The 18,910-nt window shown below is 39.6% G+C and overlaps 1 protein-coding gene across 10 annotated transcripts in view; it reads left to right on the top strand.

Moving 5' to 3' along the window:
• Positions 1 to 18,910, top strand: part of YEATS2 (YEATS domain containing 2) — a 110,707-nt gene that overhangs the window by 83,848 nt on the left and 7,949 nt on the right. For 5 of the 10 annotated variants that reach the window (XM_036851613.1, XM_036851618.1, XM_036851619.1 and 2 more), the window contains 9 exons: positions 926 to 1,071; positions 1,845 to 2,003; positions 5,343 to 5,519; positions 6,409 to 6,595; positions 11,372 to 11,500; positions 11,996 to 12,094; positions 16,632 to 16,734; positions 17,662 to 17,735; positions 18,813 to 18,892. In XM_036851613.1, the coding sequence (XP_036707508.1) occupies positions 926 to 1,071; positions 1,845 to 2,003; positions 5,343 to 5,519; positions 6,409 to 6,595; positions 11,372 to 11,500; positions 11,996 to 12,094; positions 16,632 to 16,734; positions 17,662 to 17,735; positions 18,813 to 18,892 (1,154 nt within the window). The other 5 variants (XM_036851616.1, XM_036851617.1, XR_005019780.1 and 2 more) reach the window with 3 other exon arrangements.

The following is an 18,910-nucleotide window of genomic DNA, read 5'->3' on the forward strand; positions in this document are numbered from 1 at the left end:
CAAAAATTTAGATATGTAAGAGAAAGACAATGTAAGTCTTCAAAAATTCATCCAGAGAGCTACTTAGAGTTTAGTTTATATATATAATGTCACCAAAAGGGAAGTAAAAAGGGTACAAAGGCTTTAAAGTGGAATTTGAAAAGCAAAAAAGACCTGGAGTCGTTATAAATATGAGGAAAGTCTTGGTTTTTTCCAGAGCAGGGGGGAGATGGAAAAGAGAGAGTACTGCAAAATTACACTAAATTCCAGCAGTTTCACTGAAATTGAATCAGATGCCAGAAAGTTTGGGAGCACTTCTCTGAGCACATTAAGTGTTGGTTAAAAACACTTGGTTAGGGCTTCCCTGGTGGCGCAGTGGTTAAGAATCTGCCTGCCAATGCAGGGGACACAGGTTCGAGCCCTGGTCCGGGAAGATCCCACATGCCGTGGAGCAACTGAAGCCCACGCGCCTAGAGCCCGTGCTCTGCAACAAGAGAAGCCACCGCAATGAGAAGCCCGTGCACCACAACTGAGAGTAGCCCCCGCTTGCCACAACTAGAGAAAGCCCATGAGCAACAACGAAGACCCAACGCAGCCAGAAATAAATAAATTAATTAAAAACAAACAAACAAAAAAACCACTTGGTTAGAAAATGTATCTGACTGTCGATCTCTCACAACTAAGCTAAAACACTTGCAAAGATAAGTTCTTCATTGTAGTACAGTACTCAGAGCTGAACTAGTCGACCATCATTCAGTCAAACGTAAATATATTTCAGTCTTCAGCGTTAGGAAGTTCTCACTCTTGTCACGGACTTGTATATTACAAAAAAAGGAGGAAAGAAGGAAAGGGAAGGAGTGGAGCCCTAAGGGAAACATCTCTCTGGGCTCATCTGTTTTTTCTCTTAAGCCTTCTCTTAATACTTTGTCATTGGTTGTGTTTTCAGACCTCCAGTCTGGCTCAGCTGCCAGTAGCAGTGGTGGCGGCAGTGGCAGTGGAGGAGGAACCGGAGGAGCCCAAAGCCCTGCCGGCCCCGGAGGGATATCCCAGCACCTGACGTACACATCTTACATCCTCAAGCAAACCCCTCAGGTCTGGTCATTTGTGACTGGTATCTTTTAAATCAGTTATTTAATGACTGCCTTTAATTATAGTGGATTTACCTTTACAGCTCTGGGATCAGGCGTCAATACTAACATTTTAGTCATGTTATAAATCTGTATTATTTTGGGTTTGCTTTGTTTTGAGAGAAAAGCGAGTGGAGATTCAGAAGGACTTAGGTAACTTATCCAAGATCTCTCCGCTAAGCCTAGTGGTAGGGTTTGGATTTAAACCCAGATCTTTCTGAAAGATTTTTGCTATGCTGTTGCCTCTCATGGATTTGGAATAGTATTAATGTGCAGTTGAAAATTTTCTCCTAGACGTAACCAGAGAGATAGTATCAAGTTATGGTTTGGAGTTCCATTGGATTCAAGATTAGGAACAGGTTTCTGCCTTCTTTCTTTCCCCTTGTCGCTGGTCTTGGCTCCTCCCTAAGGAAGGGAATGGAATTTTGGTTCTAGATGTTCTTAGAGAGTGGATAGTTATCAGTCTGAAGGATTAAATCCAGCTATGAGGGGACTAGATTGTAAAACTTGAGCTTCCAACAGCCTGCTCCGTAACTCCAGTGCAAAGTTTGAGAAGTGGGGATAACTGTTGGTAGTGACACTGAGAGCAGAGCTATTCTTTTTAATCCTTTTGATGAGTTGTAGAATTGAAGGGTAACATTGTCGTTTATAATATGGGACCTTGTGATTTAAAGAATCAGAGCAAGTCATTTGAACTTAACAAATTACTGATCAGGTCTTTATTTGTTTGTAATTTAGGGCACGTTTTTAGTTGGCCAGCCATCACCCCAGACATCTGGAAAACAGCTGACTACGGGGTCAGTGGTCCAAGGAACACTGGGAGTCAGCACATCCTCTGCACAAGGACAGCAAACATTAAAAGTCATCTCTGGACAAAAAACCACTTTGTTTACCCAGGTAAATACACACACACACACACACACACACACACACACACACACACACACGCAAATATTTACAGCTTGTCTCTTTCCACAAAGAAATTATTGTGACCTAAGAAAATAAGCAATAAAATAGTATAGAAAAATAAGAAGAAAATCTTAAGATTTGGGAAAATATAAGTAGAATGAGAAGATAAGACCAGAGAGTTGTTTAGATATGCAAACAGTAATGTCCTGTATATTTAATAAAATTTGCCAAAGCAAAATGAGAACAATGATCAGTTATAAAATTCACACCATTTGTGAGAGAAAAAAAAATAACCACATAATATTTTCTTAGAAGAAACAAAGATTTTCTAGACACTTCATTCTAAAATTTCTCTGGAGGGACTTCATATAGGAGATTCTGAATAGTGTTATAGGTGATTTCAGCCACAATATCCATATAGTAAGTAAATGCTATAGGGAGTTTGGTGTATGTTTCTACAGCTTCTTTAGTATAGGCGGAAGAATAATGACAGGGAATTTTAACTGAGCGAGGGATATCATAATCATCTGCAGGAGAATCTATAGCTAAATCTCACAAACTTACCAAATGAAACAAAGTGTAGAACGACACAGACAGTGTGGATATCAACAAATAATGCACTTTTTATGACTGAATGTAGATCAGCAGTTCTCAAAGCATGAAATGGTATTGGATTTTTGTCAAATGCTTTTACTGTGTCTATTGAGAGGATCATATGGTTTTTCTTTTTTAGTTTGTTAATAAGGTGAATTACATTGATTGTTCAAATATTAAACCAACTCTGTGTTCCTAGAATAAACCCTACTTGGTTGTGATATGTTATCCTCTTTTAATGTATTGTTGAATTGAATTTGAATTTTTTTTTTAATACTAATCTTTTATTTATTTATTTATTTTTATATTTATTTTTGGCTGTGTTGGGTCTTCGTTTCTGTGCGAGGGCTTTCTCTAGTTGCGGCAAGCGGGGGCCCCTCATCGCGGTGCGTGGGCCTCTTCACTATCGCGGCCTCTCTTGTTGCAGAGCACAGGCTCCAGACGCGCAGGCTCAGTAGTTGTGGCTCACGGGCCTAGTTGCTCTGCGGCATGTGGGATCTTCCCAGACCAGGGCTCGAACCCGTGTCCCCTGCATTAGCAGGCAGATTCTCAACCACTGCGCCACCAGGGAAGCCCTGAATTTGAATTTTTGCAAGGGATGTTGGTCAGTAGTTTTCATTGTAATTTCTGTCTGGTTTTGGTATCAGAGTAATGCTGGCCTCATAAAATGAGTTGGAAACTTCTCCCTCCTCTTCACTTTTTGGGAGGAAGAGTTTATGTCGACTTGGTATTATTTCTTCCTTACTGTTCAGAATACACCAGTGAAGCCGTAATGGCCTGCAGTTTTCCTAATTGGGAAGGTTTTTAACTACAATTTCAATTTATTTAATAGATATATTGATAAGACTGACTGTTCACATTATTTTGTCTTAAGGAGGTTTGGTAGTTTATATCTTTAAAGGAATTTTTTTTTTTAATTTTTATTTATTATTTATTTATTATGTTTATTTTTGGCTGTGTTGGGTCTTCGTTTCTGTGTGAGGGCTTCCTCCAGTTGCGGCGAGTGGGGGCCACTCTTCATCGCGGTGCGCGGGCCTGTCACTATCGCGGCCTCTCTTGTTGCGGAGCAGAGGCTCCAGACGCTCAGGCTCAGTAGTTGTGGCTCACGGGCCCAGTTGCTCCGCGGCATGTGGGATCTTCCCAGACCAGGGCTCGAACCCGTGTCCCCTGCATTGGCAGGCAGATTCTCAACCACTGCGCCACCAGGGAAGCCCGGAATTTTTTTTTATTACATCTAAGTAGTGGAATTTCTTGGAACAAACTTGTTCATAATTTTCCCTTATCCTTTAATGTCTGTGGAATCTTTGGTAATGTCCCCTTTTTCATTCTTGACTTTGATAATTATGTATCTTCTCTTTTTTCCTTGATCAGTCTAGCTAGAAGGTTTATCAACTTTATTGATCTTTTCAAATTACCAGCATTTGGTTTCCTTGAGTACTAAATTCCCTTTGGTCAGATGCTCTTTGCTGTTTTAAACAGGTATGAGGCCCCAGAATTCTTTAGGCGGTTCTTTAAAATCTTAGCTAATTTCTTCTAATCCACTCATGTTGCAGCCAGTGCAGTGACTTTCTTTCTGTTCTGCCACAGCTAAGATGTTTGCTGTTGCCTTTTATTAAGGTATAATTTACATAGAATAATGCACAGATCACAAATGTCTGCTCAGGGAATTTGGACAAATGTGTATGCTCTTGCAAGCACTATCCCAGTCATGATATAGAGCATTTCCGTCACTCTAAAACATACCCTCATTTCTCTTTCCAGTTTTTTTCTATCACCATTTTTCTGTCTCTGTCACCATAGATTAGATTTTTTTTTTAATTATTTATTTTATTTATTTATTTTTGGCTGAGTTGGGGCTTCGTGGCTGCACGCGGGCTTTCTCTAGTTGCGGTGAGCGGGGGCTACTCTTCGTTGTGGTGCACAGGCTTCTTATTGTGGTGGCTTCTCTTGTTGCAGAGCACGGGCTCTAGGTGCGCGGGCTTCAGTAGTTGCGGCACGCAGGCTCAGTAGTTGTGGCGCACGGGCTTAGTTGCTCCACAGTATGTGGGATCTTCCCAGACCAGGGATCGAACCCGTGTCCCCTGCATTGGCAGGCAGATTCTCAACCACTGCACCACCAGGGAAGCCCCATAGATCAGCTTTTGTCTGTTCTTGAACTTCGTATCAACAAAATTATATAGTATATAGTCTTTTATGTTAGCTTCTATTGTTGAACAGAATGTTACTGAGATTTACCCATGTGTGTATTGATTATTCTTTATTTTTGTTATTTTTCTTTATTTTTGGCTGTGTTGGGTCTTTGTTGCTGTGCACAGGCTTTCTCTAGTTGCAGCAGGCAGGGGCTACTCTTTGTTGTGGTGCGCGTGCTTCTCATTGCAGTGGCTTCTCTTGTTGCAGAGCACAGGCTCTAGGTGTGCGGGCTTCAGTAGTTGTGGCACGTGGGCTTGGTAGTTGTGGCTCATGGGCTCTAGAGCGCAGGCTCAGTAGTTGTAGCACACGGTCTTAGTTGCTCCGCGGCATGTGGGATCTTCCCGGACCAGGGCTCGAACCCGTGTCCCCTGCATTGACAGGCAGATTCTTAACCACTGTGCCACCAGGGAAGTCCCCTTCATATAGTTTTGATAAGCAAGACTTTCTTGGGGATGCACTGTTTGGGGGGTGTATGTAGGTAAGGATTAAATTGTGCCTATTAACCAGGGTAACTTATTACTCCAATCCATTTTATTTCTGCAGGCGGCCCCGGGGGCACAGGCATCTCTAATGAAAATATCTGATAGCACATTGAAGTCTGTGCCAGCCACCTCACAACTCTCAAAGCCTGGAACCACAATGCTGAGAGTAGCAGGAGGAGTTATTACAACTGCCAGTTCCCCAGCTGTAGCCCTCTCAGCAAATGGTCCTGCGCAACAGGTGAGAAGTAGCATGATAGTGGAAAACCATAATGAAGCATAAAAGCAGTAAAAATGTAAGATATTCATCAGGCATACTATTGAATGTAAGATATTCATCAGGCACACATCAGGGCCATATTACTTTTTTAAAAATTCAAATATAATTCACATACCATAAAATTCACCATTTTATTTTATTTTAATTTAATTAATTTATTTATTTTTGGCTGCATTGTGTCTTCCTTGCTGCTCGCGGGCTTTCTCTAGTTGCGGCGAGCGGGGGCTACTCTTCATTGTGGTGTGCGGGCTTCTCATTGCGGTGGCTTCTCTTGTTGCAGAGCACAGGCTCTAGGCAACTGGGCTTCAGTAATTGCAGCATGCAGGCTCAGTAGTTGTGGCTCCACGGGCTCTAGAGCACAGGCTCAGTAGTTGTGGCACACAGGCTTAGTTGCTCTGCAGCATGTGGGATCTTCCCAGACCAGGGCTTGAACCCATGTCCCCAGTATTGGCAGGCGGATTCTTAACCACTGCGCCACCAGGGAAGCTGTATAGTGAGTTTTTAATAAAGCTCATATTATTCCATTTTTACATTCTGAGATTATGTCCTCTTATGGGGGGGGTGTTGAAATATCCTTTTATGAAGTGTTATAATAGGTGGTGAATTTTTTTAATGTGGTAATCCTATGATACCTCCTTGCTTTAAAATTTAAAAAATTTCCTGGTCCGTGAAATGTGAAAGTGTAGGAACCACCAAAGTAGAGAAGCAGTCTTTTTAAATGGCATGACATTGAATAGGTAGCTAATAATAGCTAATAGCTAATATTTATTGGGTATGCTACACGGCAGTCACTGTTCTAAGTTACAGTACTTTCTTCTTAATATCTATTATTTCTGGTCCTATGGGTTAGCAGTCGGAAGGAACAGCTCCCAGTTCATCGTCTACTGTGACTTCTGTAATGAAAACTTCTGGGCAGCAGCAAGTGTGTGTGAGCCCAGCCACCATGGGACCCTGCAAGGCTGCTGCCCCCTCTGTCATCAGTGCTACGTCCCTGGTGTCCACACCAAACCCCATCTCTGGAAAGGCCACAGTATCAGGTCAGTTGTACCATAATATCATTTCTCGCTCCCTTCTTTGGGCTAGAGTATTTGTGGAAGGTCTTACATAATAACAGTTTTTAATAATAAATTGTTAAAAATCATTAATTCGGCAGCATTTTCCATATAGCTGCCTTTTAGATGAATTACTCTTATTTAAAATCTAGGTGTAAATTTTCAAGTCTGAAATGTTTTTATGGATTGAATAACAATTCTTAACTGATATAATAAAACATTAGCCATCTGGAACTCTTCTGGGTATTTATCAGCAGTTTTGCATGGAACTCATGGTAAAACATCATACGTCTCTTTTTGCTTTCATAAACAAAGTATATAAAATTAAATTAGCATTGTTGACTCCAAGACATGATTTTTTTTTTAATAAATTTATTTTATTTATTTATTTTTGGCTGTGTTGGGTCTTCGTTGCTGTGCGCGGGCTTTCTCTAGTTGCGGCGAGCGGGCGCTACTCTTCATTGCGGTGTACGGGCTTCTCATTGCAGTGGCTTCTCGTTGCGGAGCACAGGCTCTAGATGCGAGGGCTTCAGTAGTTGTGGCACGCAGGCTCAGTAGTTGTGGTGCACGGGCTTAGTTGCTCCGCAGCATGTGGGATCTTCCTGGACCAGGGCTCGAACCCATGTCCCCTGCATTGGCAGGCAGATTCTCAACCACTGTGCCACCAGGGAAGCCCCAAGACATGATTTTTAACAGTAGTTATTATATTGGGTAGTGTTAGAATGACATGCTTGAGCTTTGGTAAGATGTATCCTTTCTCTGTGCCCACCCTGAATGGCCCTGGAAGAGTGTGCCTTTTACTTCTTTGGGTAACATAGAGCACAAATCCTGGAGCCAGATTGCCTAATACCTACCTCATAAAGTTGAGACGATTAAATGAGTTAATATAAAAATGCTTAGGATACCGTCTGACATGTAGTTGCCATTATATAAATAATTGCTGCCGTTATCATTTTTAGTGTCATCTTTGTTGTTAGTCCACATTCCCTTATCTGCTATTCTGAAATCCAAAACGCTGTGAAAACCAAAGGTTTGTTTATTGTTGTTTTTCCCCATAGTGAATTTTAGGGCGAAATCTGACCTCCATTGACAGGCTGTTTATACTACTTAATATGAGTATTCATCTTTTGCCACAAATATTAATGTGTTTGATTACATTGTACTGTCCCATTGGGGTGATATAATATACAGCATTACTTCTCAAACTTGAAAGGTCAACTTTGTTTTACTATAATCTAGTACAGACAGATACTTCTATAAAATACAATAAAAATATCACAACAAAGTCAAACTGTTACAAAACTTTTGAACACTCAGTATCTGTATTGCCTTGTTGCAGATTAATTATAGTTTACCAACTGGCACTGGTATACAGAAAAAAACTGAGTATTGCTAATATATATATGATATATATATCATACACACATGTATATACAGACACATACACAAAGATAAATACATACACACACATACCTTAGTACCTTTGCATAAAGATTGTGGGTATTCTTCCCTGTTACTGCATGTAGTTTGGTCAAATAAAAGCACAGGCTTGTGAGCTTTTTGGTCTATAAATAAACCATCTTAACGACTCTTGGGTATTTAAAAAAAAAAAAAAGATTGTGGATATTCTTGTTGTTCTTCTTCTTCTTATCACTAGATTCCATACATGAGTCTAAATCAAGCCCCTATGTTTTGTTTGCTTTTTGGGTAGAGACCAAAAGATTAAGGCTGGTTTATTTTTCCCATGATTTCTACCTCCCAGTTAAAATCGACCAAGTTTTTATATGGGGAGTGCTTGTTCTCTGCTAACTGAATGTTTAGAGGTACTGTGTTAGCACTGGAGTAGAAATTGTAGAAATAGAAGGAATTACTATTTTAAGAAATGAATGCCCTCCTTTTTTCTGATTTTTAAATGAAGTCTGTTGCTTTAAGTTCTAGTTTCCTGAGATAACTGCTGATGAAACTTTCTGTATATTATTTTCATAAGAGAATCAAACTGTTTTCTACTGACCATTTTGTGTGTGTGTGTGTGTATCCTTTTTTTTCTAATTGAGGTATAACCTTTAATTTTTCAATTAAATCTTTTGTATGCATTACAAACTGTTTTGAACAAGGTTGCCATTGTGACTAGAGCAGAGTAAGCAAGGGAAAGAGAACTAGGAGGTAAAGTCAGAGTGGTGGGGGCCAAATCACATAGGGCCTTTGTAGGTCATTGTAAGAACATTGATTTTTACTTCAAGAGAACCCACTGGGGGGTGTTCAGCTAAGGAGTAACACGAGCTGCCTTTTCCTTTTAACAGGTCACTGGCTACAGCATTTAGACTAAACTATGGGGCACAAGGTGGAAGCAGGGAATAGACCAAGAAGTAGACACTAAGAAAGAAACTTTGATGATGTATTAGGGAGCCCTGGCAACATGAGACTAAACGGAGTTCCAGAAAGAAAACAGAAAATAATGGGAAAGAAATGATCCAAGAAATGAAACAGTTTATCCCCAAATTGAAGGGCATGAACTTCCAGGTTCAAGAGGCACAGTGTCCAGCACAGTGAGTGAAAGATGGCTCACATGAAGGCACAGTTTGTTCATGAAGTCAGAACACCAGTGACAAGAAGATCTGAAAAGCTGTCAGAAAAATAAACAGAAAAGTTTAGAAATTACATTATCATTGGGCTTCTCAGTAGCAGTGCTGGAAGCTAGAATATTGCTTTTCAAAATTCTAGGTGGGAATTCTTGTAGTCTAGAATTCTGTAGTTGGTCAGATCTTTACTGAGTATGAGGGTAGAAATATTTTCTGACAGACAACGTTTCAAATGTATTTTCTATGACCTTGTCTCAAAACATAACTAAAATACATGTTTCACCAGAGTGAAGAGGTGTAGACCAAGAAAGAGGACAAAAATAGAAAGGCAAAGGGAATTCCCAGGGTAACTGTGAAAGGGCGCTCCCCAAATGAAGGCTTTGCAGCAGGCCTAGAAAGCAACAGTCCAAATTGGAGCATATCAGAGAGTCCCAGGAAGGATAGCTCTTATTTTAAAAATGGAACTGTAAATTATTTAGGAGGTTTGACCATGTGGAGAACTGTATAAAGGGTGATTTATAGCGTTTTTGAAGGACATGGGAAGACTTTAGTAAGATGTTGAAGGAGAACTAAATAAGCAAATGAAAAAGAAGGAAATTATTAACTCCAGAAAATGAGATCGAGTCATAGCATCATGATATTCTTTGGATCGATAGAGACCAATATTGGAGGAGAGGGAAGAGAGGGTATAAATGCCTTACAATGCTTATCTACCTTAATAGTAAGTCAGTGTGTAACATCAAAATGAATCAAGGCCTACAGTATACACATTCTTTTAAAAAATGCTGAGATAAATATTAAAACACCAAAAGGGTTAAAAGTGTATGCTACTGGGGAACCAGATGAAGACAGGGAGGTGGAGCAGAGGATGGCTATTTTTAGTGATATGCCTTTTAGCACTTTTTAACTTTTCAACTGATGAGCATGTAATGTTTTGATAGAAATAAGAATTTTAAAAATATGAAGAAACCAGGTCATTGTTGTACTCTTGGAGGGCACATCTCAGTTAAGGAATTACTACTTGACTGATCTAACACTCATCTATTCCAAAGAACGATTTTCTTGTTTATTTAAGGCTTTGTTCTTGAAAATATTTAAGACTATTCCTTCTCTTAACTCAAGCTAACTGCATTCCAGTGCCTTAAAGTATCTTTAGCCTCTGTCGCTGTTTTTTTAAAAAATATATATTTAATTAATTAATTTATTTATTTATTTATTTGGCTGCATCAGGTCTTAGTTGCAGCAGGCAGGCTCCTTAGTTGCATAATGCGAAATCCTAGCTGCAGCACACATGTGGGACCTAGCTCCCCGACCAGGGATCGAAGCCGGGCCCCCTGCATTGGGAGCTCGGAATCTCAACCACTGCGCCACCAGGGAAGTCCTGTCTGTCGCTGTTTTTAAGTAGTTGTTATAATATGTGTTTGTGTTGTATCTTGTGTACTCTCTTTTTGTCACTTTTTTACTAGCCCTCTGAATGTCTAGAATAGTTTTATAATGGAAATGGGAGTATGGAAATTCTTTTAAAGCAAAGTGGGAGAGGATGACCCTTTCTAAAATGAGTGGAGAATATCTGGTTTGAAAAATTAAAGGCTGCACAGAGATAGGAAATTATAAGATATGGTGAGTAGACAGACTGAAGTATTAGATATGTAAGGTTGTAAAGGAGATGCAGATAAATTAGGACCAGATTAAAATGGACTCTGAATGCTTTGACTAATTTTAGGCAAATCCAGAGCCAGAGAAGGTTTTTAAGTAGGAAAATGACAGTTATCCAAATCAAAATACAAAATTTTACATCCAGTTTGTACATATCACAGCTATATACAAAACAAATAAATTGTCACAAAAAACAAACATGGAAAAGAACTATCTCAAAATGATGATACTGGTTGTCTCTGCAGTGGGACTCTGGGTGACTTTTCTTTTTTCTATTATTTCCACTTTTCCAAAAATTTGTGTATTACTTTATGATAGCAGGGTAAACATAAATCATTATTGTTGCATCATTGCTTCATTGAGAAATCAGCTGCATCCATTGCCTCATGCTTCCAGCTCTTTCTTTATTGAAAGGGTAAATGTCCTAAGAATGTCCTCCTGTGAGAAAATATGAATGCTGAAGAGGGCATGAACTTCAAGGAAGCATCTGATCTTCAGCTTGGCCTTATCTTCCAACTTATTTTAGGATTGTTAAAGATTCACTCCAGTCAGTCCAATCCCCAGCAGGCTGTCCTGACAATCCCCAGCCAGCTCAAACCACTCAGTGTAAACACATCTGGAGGTGTGCAGACGATACTGATGCCTGTGAATAAAGGTGGGTTCTTCACCTGTGGGTGTGCTTGTCTCTGGGTCTGTCTGGTGGGAAAGTCTGTATTCCGTCACTTGGTGGCCACTCCTCCCTTTTTCAGCCTGCCCTTGAGCTGTCACCATACTCCCTGGCACCACCTCTAGGACTGAAAGTAAAACCCAAATGATCCACTGACTTCTAAATAACTGCCCATTTCTTAAGTTGAGTGGGGGGGGGGTACATTTTAAGTATTTATAAGAGTGCAGGTTAATTGGATTTTTATTTTCTGAGTTTAGTGACAAGCCCCCATTTCCACAGTTGAAGATACCAGCTCATTTACCCTGGTAGTAATAGTAAACAGCCGCCTTGTCAATCACTGTATTAAAAAAGGACCGTATCTGTTGTACTGAAATTGTTTTTGTGCTAGTAGTCTACAGAGGGGCTACCACCTGGGAGTTAGATCATTTTCATTAAAATAATTTCTATATTTCTTATATCCTCCCCTCCTTTTTTGCCTGTTAGTGGTTCAGTCATTTCCTACCAACAAATCGCCTGCCATTCTGCCTGTAGCTGCCCCAACTCCAGTTGTCCCCAGCTCTGCTCCAGCAACTGTTACAAAAGGTATGTAGTTTCCCACAGTATATTGGCCCAGAAGTTTTGTGCAAGACATTACTGTAATATGACTCCCTTGAATTTCAGCATCCATGAATCAGTCACTTCAAAAATATGTAGAGTGTTTATATATAGACTTGACATTAAGGGAAATACAGAGATGTGTAAAGCATCATTTCTGCCCTCCAAGAACTTATAATCAGGTTGAAGAGAGTTGCAGTAGACGGCAAGCAATGACTGATACATGCAGGGTAAGTGATCTGGAAAATGAATGCTGAAGTATTTCAATCTAGGATGTCTGGTCAGGGAAGCTGGGGGTGTGGAGGTGGGTAGCACTTTTGTGTAGCACTTTGTATGGGACACGGATTATAACCTGGACTTTAGAGTGAAGCATTTTTAGCTGTGGAGGGGTCAAGGGGCATGCCAGATTAAGGGAACAGTAGAGACAAAGACTCAGAGGGTTTGTTTGGGGGAGTAGACCAATTAAAGGGATTCATCTGGGGTATGTAGTTGCAGTAAAGGAGCTGTAGGTAGGGCCAGACCTTGGCAGCTGGCAGTGGGGACATTTCTGACTGTTGAGTAGATGGAGATAGTGCAGTGGGTTAACAACATATTTTGACATTTGTAACATCTACAGTAATGCTAGCTACCATGTGTAAGAGCCTATAATGTACTAGGCACCATGCTAGCTGCTTTATACATATATCACTAATTATCACAGTACTTTAGGACAGCTATTACGCCCATTTTGCAAATGAGGAAACTGAAGTTTGGAGATACTAAGTCCATACTTCCCAAGTCTAGAAAACTAGAAAGCAGTGAAGTCAGAATTTGAAATACTTTTCAGGCATGCCAGGATCTCTTATAATAGTCTTGTGAAGAGATGGATTTGGAACTTAGAGCATGACCATCTAAAGCAAGGGTTGGCTGACTGCAGTCTGCTGCTCATTTTTTAATGAGCACATGGCCATGCCCATTCATTTACATATTGTCCATGGGTACACTGCAACCTCAAGAGTTGAGTAGTTCTAGCTGAGATCATATGACCCACAAAACCTAAAATATTTACTGATTAGTTCCTTATAGGAAAAGTTAGCTAGTCCTGATGAAAGAATTGATACCTATCTAGACCACCGTTTCTTCCCAGCAGTAGGTATATATCATAGGCCTTCCTCATACAGATTCTGATTCAATTAATTTTGGACTGGGGCCAGAGCATCTCTGTTTTGATTTTAATTGAGGAAAATTTTGTGTAGTGAAGTGCAAAGATACTAAGCATACCATTTGATGAGTTTTGACAAATGCATAAACCCAAGTAACCAATATTGCATTCAAGCTATAGAAATTTCCATCACCTTGTGCCCCCTTCCAGTCAATTCCCATCCCGTATAGGCAACCACTGTTCTGATTTCTATTATGATAGATTAGTTGTGTCTATTTTTAAACTTTGTGTGAATGGAAGTACATACATTCTTTTGTGTCTGATTTCATTCACTCACTGCAATGTTTTTGAGATTCAACCATGTTGTTGGTGAGTAGCATTCCACATTGTAGGGATGGATGGATATACCATAATTTGTTTATCCTTTCTCCTGTTAGTGGAGATTAGGGTTATTTCCAGTTTGGGGCTATTATATGTAAGTCTCAGCATATGTTTTCATTTCTCCAGTAGAATAGCTATCCCAACCTGAATATGCTGATTATATAATTTTGTAATTGTTTGCCAGATTAAAGTGAGTATACTTGCAGGAATTCCCTGGAGGTCCAGTGGTTAGGGCTAGGCGCTTTCACCGCCATGGCCTGGGTTTAATCCCTGGTTGGGAAACTAGGAACCTGCAAGCCATGCAGTGTGGCCAAATAAATAAATAAATAAAGTGACTATACTTGCACCTATAGAACTGGAGTATCTGAACTTTTTCTGAGGCCTTCCTTTTGTTTTTTGAAGTCTTGGAATCACTAGGGGTTGGGGGAAGATGTATTGCTAACAGTGAAATTAGCAAGGTCACTCAATACAAGTCTATATACATACTAAAGCCATTTTGATTTCTATATAGAAATTAACTGCTAACAACCCAGTAAACATTTCTGAGAGGAATTTAAAAGATCTAAATAAATGGAAGGATATACCCTTATAAATATAATAAATTATAAATAATTATAAATATATTATTTAATTATATTAATTTACTGAAAGACCTGATATGTTATTAATCCTCCCCCCAAATGACATAGATTCAATACAGTCCCAGTCAGAATCCCTACATTGTTGTTTTTGTGCTTGTGCAGAAATTGACAAGCTAAATCTAAAATGTATACGGGAATGCAAGGCCTAGAGTAGCTAAGACAGTCTTGAACAAAAAGCCAGGGGACTTGGGCCACCAGATATATATATACTATAAAGCTACAGTAATTGAGATAGTGTAGTATTGGTTCAAGAATAGACAGAATATAGGGGTGGGGCAGTGGGAGGTACAAACTATTGGTTGTAAGATAAGCTCAAAGGATGTATTGTACAACACAGGGAATATAGCCAATATTTTGTAATAACTGCAAATGGAAAATAACCTTTAAAAATTGTTTAAAAATAAAATTTTTTTAAAAAGAAACAGAATAATTGAACAGAAAAAAGAGCCCAGAAATAGACTCACGCATATATAGTCAACTGATGTATAACAAACTCAGTAGGGAAAGGATGTTCTTTTCAATAAATAGAGCTGAGTTAATTGGATATATCCATTTGGGGAAACAACAAAACTTGGCCCCTGCCTTACACCATAAACAGAAATTAATTTGAATTGGATCACAGACTAAATGTGAAGGTAAAACAATAAAGCTTCTAAAAGAATATGAGAATATCTTCATGACCTTGGGCAAAGAACACACAAGAAAGATAGCCGTAAAAGAAAAGATTGATAAATTAGACTTTATTAACTCTAGGAACCTCATTTTATTAGAGGGGCAAAATTAAGAGTGAAAGTCAAGCCACATCCTGGAAGATAATTTGCAATTGATATATCTGACAAAGGAGTTCTGTTCAGAATATACACAGACCTAAAAATCAATATGAAAAAGACTGACACTAATTTTTTTTAAAGAGCAAGAAATGTAAACAGGTACTTCACAGAAGAGGATATTGAAATATCTCATAAGGAAATGAAAAGTTGTTCAACCTCGTCATCAAGGGAATGCAAGTTAAAACCGTAGTGAGATACTATTCTATCACCAAAATGGAAAGAACTGACATTACTAAGTGTTGGCAAAGATGTGAAGCAACTGGAACTCACACACACTGCTCATGGGACTACAAATGGATATAATTACTTTGGAAATCAGTTTGGCAGTTTCTAATAAAGTTAAACATATATCTGCCCTATCATCAGATACACTTCTAGGAAACGCATATATCTGCCCTATCAGCAGATACACTGCTAGGAAATGCATGTGTATGTCCACCCAAAGACATATACAAGCATGTCCATTACATTGTTATTTTTAATAGGTAAAAAGATGCTGACACAAAAGGGTAGCACAGTATGATTCCAGTTATATGAAATTTAAAGTGGACAAAAGGTGGTTATCTTTGGCAGGAAAGAATGCCAAAAGCGTAAGGGGGCCAGGTTGAGGACTGGAAATATGCTATTTTGATTGGAGTGATGGGTACATGGATGAATACGTAGGTAAAATTTATCGAACTGTACCCTTAGTATTTGTGCATTTTATGCAAGTTATGTTATGCAGCAATAAAAAAGGGAAAGATGCACTAGTAGATCTCATTTGTAGACCCTTGCTTTTATGAAACTTGAAGGATGTTGAGTAGGAAAATGACACTAACATGGTCCTTTAGGCAATTTTTCTGGTGCTCATGTACAAAATGGGTTGTTAGGGAAGAGATTGAAGGCAGGGACGCTGATACAGAAGCAGCGAGTGTGTGTTCACAGTATTTTGATCAAAGAAGACTGTGAAAGTAAAGGAAGACAATACTCCTGAGACATTGCTCTCTTCCATCAGTAGATTTGGTGATATTAGAAGCTGCATGTGATTAGCTTGGATTTTTCCAAGCACAACAGATCTGATTTTTGCTTTTTGCCCTGTGTCTTAGAACACTAAGATAATGCTAAAAGTTGATAAACTTAGCTGGAGAGATGATAAGCAAAAGGATATTAGAACTTAGAACAGGCCAGCATTGTATTTTAATGTGGCATTGTTCAAGTGTGTGTGTGTGTGTGTGTGTGTGTGTGTGTGTGCGCGTGTGTCTGTGTGTGTGAGAGAGAGATATCTCACATAGCACTGTGGTTAGCCCTCTAAGGAATATCTAAAAAGCCACTTTATTGCCCCGCCTTGTCATGAGACCCAGGCTAACAGTTCTCCCCTTGTCTGCTGATCCTGTGATGATAGGCGCCGTCTCAGCACCCTGGCCATGTCTCTGCAGCAGCTGCTGTGGCAGTGTCCTCACTGAGTTTCCATGCAAGAGCTTTTGTTTCTGCCTGCACGTGTCCTTCCGTCATTGAACCCTAACAGCTCTCTCATTGTTGCTCTTCCCTTGTAGTGAAGACTGAACCAGAAACACCTGTGCCAAGCTGCCCCTCTCAGGATGGTCACACAGCAGTGAAAACAGAAGAAAGTTCTGAGCTGGGAAACTATGTCATTAAGTAATTATTTCAGTCCTCTCTAAGGGAGTTGTGCTTTCAGTGTTTATGGTACTTTTAAAAAACCATCCCTGAGACAGCTGCATATGTGTAGAGTTGTGTGTATGAGTTAAGCCCTTTGATGCGTGGAAACCTGTCCGTGTGTGGTGAACAAGTATTACCATTTGCTGCACAGCTCAGGAGTGTTCATTTAACCCCTTGACGTGACCTCCGAGCAGCACTTGATTTGTTGCCTCAAAAGCCTCTGGTGCAATTACAGATCCCCCTCCATTTGAGCTTACCAACACGAAGTTTCTTTGCTGAATCTTTGGGTATGAAATTTTTCATGATGTAATTACCCAGGTGTGTATGCATTTTGTGTCGGAGTATCCACACACCTGCCTAATCTTAAACAGCTGCCTTTTCATGGCCCATACAGACTCAGTGCTTCTTCTAAAAATACTCCCTGAGATTTTCTAATTTCCAAATTGGGAACCCATCTCTGACTGCATATATTTTGAAGTATCTCAAACTGCTGGGAATGGTAGAAACTTAGCCACTTTCACGTGACAGGTGACAGCATGAACTGTAATAACCCTACGATAGGCATTGTATGATAGAATTCCCTACTCTAGTGACAATCACATTGCAGAAAGATTACGTGGCTATTTAATTTTAAAATATAGATAAAATGAAATGTCAGGTTTGCATAATTTGTCATTCTTGGGGTTTCATCTTAGTGTTGACTTTTTAAGCATTGAATGCTCTTCATTTATAAAGGCGGCTATGCATAGAAGGAAGGACATACCAATATAGTTGGTTTAAGTTTTAATTCCATTGGAAAGGAGAAGTATATACATAAATTCATGTGTGTTATATGCACACACACACACAGTTAGAAACTGCTCTGTGTATTCCCTACCTTAATTTTCTTTTCTTTATCCTTCTCAGGATAGACCATTTAGAGACTATCCAGCAACTCTTAACAGCAGTAGTAAAGAAGATCCCTTTAATCACTGCAAAAAGTAAGACAATACTGAATATATGGATGCATTTTTTTTTTTAAAGCTGTGAAGTACTTGGGATATTGAGTCAACTCGAATCACTTGGTGTTGTAATTAATACTGACATGGTAGTTATCATAGAGGGTTTTAGCTACAGCTGTAGCTCATTTGCAGGGTTTTAGAATTCACAATATCTTGGTCAGTCTTACTATTTTCACGGTTTGATCTGCAGAAGGAATTTTTTAATCTTTCATCTAACACTCACTCTGTAGAAATGCACGACTGTCAAGACCTCCTGCAGTGAAGTCTCCTCTATCCCTGCCCATTGTCAGCAAGACTGAACAGTTTGCTTCTCAGCCCCAGTTGCTCTGACAGAATCAACAGCCCTCACCAAGGGCATGACCGACAGCCTGTGGATACTTAGGCGTCGGCTCTCGGGCAAGATCACCCGCGAACATTTAGAGGGAAGGGATGAAGCAGATTATCATTTACATTCATGGGAATATGAAAACAATAGGCCAAGTACAGACTACCTTATTTTTTTCGAGCTGTAATAGCAAAGAAATTATTTCTTTTTTTCCCCTCAAAGGGGTCATTTTGAGGTAGCTCAAAGTAAACTCAGTGGTTTTTCTAGCCCAGCAGGAAAAAAAATTTTTTAATCTTTTTAAAAAAATTCAGATACAAATACAGAATATTAGAGCTGAAAGGCAGTTCAGGAACCATCTTTCCCAGTGGTCTCATTTTACAGTTAAGAAAACTGAAGCCCAGAGAGATGATACAGGTTGCCCAAGGCAGCTTAGTGAATGGCAAGGCCAAGGCTAGATCTCGGGTCTCCTGTTCCCAGTGGAGTGCCATTTCCACTTATTTTAATAGGTAGTCTACTGCCATGAAGCTTTCTCTACCAGAGAAGCTGCTTTCCCAGGGAGGGCTGTTGTTTTGAGAACACACGAATGAGTGTGTTATGTTGCATCTGAACTTGCCTGTTGAGGAACATAGCCAATAAAGAGGTCTAAAGAAACTTTTGGACATGCTTCCAGCAAATAAGATTTTATTTAAATCATAACTTTATTCAGAGTTTGCTGGATATGTGCATTCTAGGTGAAGATGCCAGCTGTTTTTCTGCAAAATCTGTGGAGCAGTATTATGGCTGGAACATTGGGAAAAGGAGAGCTGCTGAGGTAATCCCATGTTTGCTG

This window comes from Balaenoptera musculus, chromosome 4 (genome assembly GCF_009873245.2).
Source record: "Balaenoptera musculus isolate JJ_BM4_2016_0621 chromosome 4, mBalMus1.pri.v3, whole genome shotgun sequence".
NCBI classification, from domain to species: domain Eukaryota; kingdom Metazoa; phylum Chordata; class Mammalia; order Artiodactyla; family Balaenopteridae; genus Balaenoptera; species Balaenoptera musculus.